This window comes from Halyomorpha halys, unplaced genomic scaffold, assembly GCF_000696795.3.
Source record: "Halyomorpha halys isolate HHAL.00 unplaced genomic scaffold, Hhal_1.1 Scaffold242.1, whole genome shotgun sequence".
Lineage (NCBI taxonomy): Eukaryota > Metazoa > Arthropoda > Insecta > Hemiptera > Pentatomidae > Halyomorpha > Halyomorpha halys.
The window spans coordinates 223,695-228,888 of NW_027106343.1; the positions used below are offsets into that span (position 1 = coordinate 223,695).

Below are 5,194 nucleotides of genomic sequence, written 5' to 3' on the forward strand. Positions count from 1 at the left end.
TCTTTATATATACAAATATTTAACTCTTTTTAAAATTAAATTTAAATTATTTTAACAAGTGAAAATAATTATAAAAAAAAAAAAAAAAATGTGCTGAGAAATAGACCAATGCCACCTTAAACCTCAATGGTAAATGGGAGCCATTGTATAAGGCATTCCATCTTTGATCACGAACAGGGCAAGGCTTGGACAAATATTTTCCTTTGTGTAAGCTGTTACAACAATATTAATCATTTGGTAAGGTTAACATTTTTATTGTTTCTTATTACTAATAACATTGTTTACCGAGAAGCATTTCAACTCCTTTAGTAGGAGATACATATAAACATAACTAAAGAACATTGCTACTTCTGGCCTGTGACACTATTTGGATGATATATGTATATTAAAAAGCATAGAAAATTGATTACTAATCACTTACTTATATTGAAGTAACTAGAAGTCTTAAAAATAAAATCAGATAAAGATTAATTCAGATTAATATCGATTGATAAACATAAGATCATTTATAATCTTCATTCGTTTTATAAAAAATATATTTACCTTTTTTTTTATATTAAATTATAATTGTATTAATAAGTGAAAATATTTATAGAAAAAAGGAATTGTGCTGAAAAATAGACGAATGCCATCTTAAACCATCTCAACTGTACACAGCAGCCATTGTTCAAGGCATTACATCATTGATCGTGAACAGAGCAACCTATTAAAATATAATTCATTTGGTAAGACTGAAATTTTTGTTTTAACTAATTAATAGTAATATCAGTTCTACTCCTTTAATGGGAGATATATGCAAACATGATTAATGAAGAACATTGCTACTTATGGCCCAATGTTATACATAAATATGTGGGACATTCGGTCATAAAACATAGTATATGAAATTTTTTGTAAATTGAAGTTTTTAATAATATCAGATTGCTTTATGCTGATTTTACAGTTTTTTAAAACAATGTGTATAAAATGTCTTCTTTATTATAAGTAACTAACAAAGATTACCAATCAGATTTAACAGAATCTTTCAATCTATACCTCGGATACTTAGCCGTCGGTTCAGCTTATTCATCAGTTTTAAAAAAAAATTCAATGTTCTCACATTCAGCATTATGTAGCATTCTAAATCCTCTAGTTAACATTTTAATATTTTTTTCAGGTCATCCAATTAAAAAGCTACTTATAGCTACTTTTTTTATTAAATTCTGGTATAATATAAATAAGGAGAAGAGAAACTGGTAAATATTCAGAATATAGAACTAAAATATTCCATAAGCATCCATATTATTTCATTTGCAAAGACGTGGATAAAATTGAAAATTTCATTGTAAAGGATAATTAAAATATGGAAGAAAAAAGTAAGAAACTCATATTATTCTTGTATTTGTAATAAAATATATTCAATAACATAATGGTATGTTAATTTAAAAATCTGGAATCTTTGAAAATGTAACAATTAAGTTTGTTGAACAACATATATATTAAGTTGTATATTACCTAATATATGATAGTCAAGTGAGTAAAAAAGGGTGTAGAAATGAGACTAGGGAGACAAAGGAACTGAAGGGTGAACAAAGGTTCTCTTAGCTCAGCGTTGAAAGAAGACGGAAGGTTCTCAGTACAGTTCCAGTTATTGCCCTGAAGGTAAAGTTCCAGTGTTGGGATACTATGAGGGGAGACTATGAGAGTTTTATATTTGTGAAAGGGAACATAAAATGTTGATAATTCTCTTGAATAAAAGTTTTAAATATTTTAAAAAGTTTAAACAGAAAATTTTTAAATCTATGTAAAGACATCAGAAAGGAAAAATTGCAGAAATGTAATTCTCTTAATTACGTTTCTTGGTGTAAATAATAAAATAACAATAATATAATAGTAATAATAACTACTATCTGAAAATCTTCTGTTATGAAAAAACTAGCTCTTATCAATTTCTGAATGAGTTTATCAAATTTATCTATGACTGAAAAAAATGTATTTTTAACCAAAATGAATTTTTGTTCTGATTTTCAGTTATAATTCGTAAAAAATATAAAACCATAATTTTCATGTTTCTTCATATAAATTATTAATAATAAAAGCTTAGCAAACGTTCGATTGTTTGATGCTGCCAATATCAATTAATGTCTACATACATCTATCCAGTGATGCCTGAGCATACCCAAATCCGCAAAATCAATCTTGACTTAATCCTCCTATCTACACTTTGGTCTACACCCCCATTAATCCATCTGAACAGTATTCATTAAGTTTATGGGGATCCGTTCATCATTAATAATCCCAACAACCTTACATGTCCATCTTATTTGCCACAATGCTGGCTATAACTTGAATTATATTTACCGGATGCAGTTCCCACAATTCGGCGTTGTGTAGCTTTCTAAATCCTCAAAAGTTAACTCATCCTTCTTCGGTCCGAATAGTTTATAAATTACTTTTTAAAACCTAAAGGCACTGTTTCTCTCTTAATGCATGGGGACATGTGTTGCATTTGTAAAGAACAATACAAAGGGTAAAAGCAATACATTTCATGTTTACATAAGTGCTAAGTGCTGCAAGTCATCCACGGCAGTTCGGCTTGACCTGTGGCAAGGCAACTACGGATGCGCTGCTGAGAGTGCATAGGGACATAGAGGAGAGGGCAGAGAAATATGTCTTATTGATCATGTTTGACATCTCTTCTGCCTTTGACAGCGTTTGGTGACCCCGTGTACTCCAGTGGTTGCAAGAGCTCGACACCCCCAGTAATCTATACTCCCTCGTACGTAATTACCTCAATAACAGGAGTGTCAGGATCAGGGGTAACTACTACAAGGTTGAGAGAAAAATCGAAAGAGGATGTCCACAGGGTTCGGTCCTAGGACCAGCTCTGTGGAAGCTAGTATTTGAGTTGCTGGGGAAACTAGAGGACAAGAGGTTCCTTGCCACGGCCTATGTCAATGACTTGGCAGTCATCGTGGCCAAGAACAGCTGATCTAGACTAAAGACAGAAGCGGAGAGATGTGCCAGTCTTGTAAGAGAGTGGTTCCTGAAGAAGAAGTTGAGTATGGGAGCAGCCAAGACTCAGGCCATACTCATAAGAGTTTCCACGAACAGGGCTCATCCTATCACCCTGGATATCCAAGGAGAGAGGGTTAGACCGGGTAGGTAACATTATCTTGGTGGGAGGATAAGAAGAAGATTCGATGCCACTTCTCACTTGGAGTATCTATAGGACAGGGTGACCCTGTCAATCAATAGATTAAGTAGGATAAGGGGTGTATTTTGGGGCCTCAGGTACCCTGCAATGATGACCATATATAAAGGTGTGATCTTGGGTATTCTGAGGTACGCATCCCCTGCGTGGAGCCGAAACCTCGCACAGACACAGAAGAGAAGATTGGCTCTGCTGAGGGTCACGAGACATACAGAACGGTGTCACATGAGCAGTGCAGGTGCTAGGCGGAGCGATGCCCCCCATTCTCAGGGAGGATGTCCTTAAATATGAAGTAAAGAGGCAAGGACTAGAAGCGCTACCAGAGCTCCAAGAGAGGACCGGTGAGACTCCTAACTTATGGAAGAAAATACTGCGGGAGGACTCAATACAGGAGTGGAATGGCTGGTGGATAGCAAGCCAGAAGGGCGCTACTTTGAGAAAATTCTTCCCTACTGTCCTTTCTAGATTGAAGGCTAAATGGGTCCTCACAAACTATTGGGTCTTACAAATCCTAACAGGACACTGGGGGTTTCGGGGAAAGCTGCAGAGCTTTAGAAAGAACATCGACCTCCGGTGTCCCATGTGCAGAGTTCCTAAAACAGCAGAACACGTAATAGTAGATTGCTCCGCCATCGAAGGACGCCGATCTAGACTGTCGAGAAAGACCGCGATTTTCGATTAATAAATAATTAATAAAAGAATAAAAAAAAGAATTGGTGATTTTTGGGAGCTGTGGCATGCCCAAACCTCAGCGCACTACCCAACTACTCCCGCACCCTGTATGCCAGAAATGGCAAGGGAGGGGGATTTAAAAAAAAAAAACATAAATGAAAAATAAATAGTTTATCAAATCATTTAGAATTCTAAAAGTTTTTTTCTTTCATATGAACCTAAATGGATGTGAAATGTAGTGGCTTATATTAAAGGAAGAATGATGCTTTGGGGTCTATGATAATAGAATATTTGGTTTTATGAAAGTTAAACCCACTCGATAAATCAGGAGGCTACACCATTTGGACCCAGGGAATATGCACTTTATTAAAATAATTGAAGTAACAACATTGTGAAGGCTGAAATGAGCATGAAAGGTTGTTGGGCTAAATAGTTTGTCATCATTTGGATCTTCAAAAAAGTGCTTAACCACGGAGTAAATATTCAAAGGGTAGACCAAGACAAGAGTAGGAGCATTATGTTAAGGTTGACTTGATTTGGATTTTGAATTCGGGTTCTCTAGAACTTTTGTTATTGTTACAAAGTATCAATTATTTATTAAATAATTATTATTATTATTATTTTTTTAGGAATTATAAGAAAGGCTGCTTCTACCAGATATAATATCTACACTAAAGAAGCTGAATGTCACTTAAATCGTTATGGAAGTGCATCTACATCTGCTGTAACTTTAAAAAATAAGGATTTAGAGTATAAATATAACCTAAGGAGTAGTTCAGTAGATGACAGTTTCGAAAAGGCAGGTATTTATAATGAGTCAGATACTGAAACAAAAAAAGAGGAAGGCTTAGCTGAAGGGTTTATTAAGAAACCATTTCAGTGTAAATTTTGTATTAGGACTTTCAAAAGGCAAAAATATTTGTCAAGTCACATGAGGTTTCACACAATTAAAAATGAGGTAACTAAAATTGGCGCCCAAAAAAGTCTTTCAGCAGTTACTAATGCTGGTGAACTAGATTCTGATAGTGAAATAGAAATGGAAACAAATAGCAATGTAGATTTGGATTTAAATAAATCTGAAAATAAACAAAACAAGTCTCAGACTTTCAAAAGGCAAAAATATTTGTCAAGTCACATGAGGATTCACACAATTAAAAATAAGGTAACTAAAATTGGCGCCCAAACAAGTCTTTCAGCAGTTACCAATGCTGGTGAACTAGATTCTGATAGTGAAATAGAAACGGAAACAAATAGCAATGTAGATTTGGATTTAAATAAATCTGAAAATAAACAAAACAAGTCTCAGACTTCCACAAAGCAAAACTATTT

The 5,194-nt window shown here is 34.2% G+C and overlaps 1 protein-coding gene across 1 annotated transcript in view; it reads left to right on the forward strand.

Annotated features, from left to right (window-relative positions):
- Nucleotides 1–157: 157 nt before the first annotated feature.
- Nucleotides 158–5,194, forward strand: part of LOC106680094 (uncharacterized) — a 5,777-nt gene continuing 740 nt past the window's right edge. Inside the window, exons 1-4 of the mRNA XM_067044690.1 lie at nucleotides 158–237; nucleotides 596–725; nucleotides 1,157–1,355; nucleotides 4,495–5,182. Of these exons, the coding sequence (XP_066900791.1) occupies nucleotides 1,343–1,355; nucleotides 4,495–5,182 (701 nt within the window). The 5' untranslated portion in view covers nucleotides 158–237; nucleotides 596–725; nucleotides 1,157–1,342. The remainder of the gene's footprint in view (nucleotides 238–595; nucleotides 726–1,156; nucleotides 1,356–4,494; nucleotides 5,183–5,194) is intronic.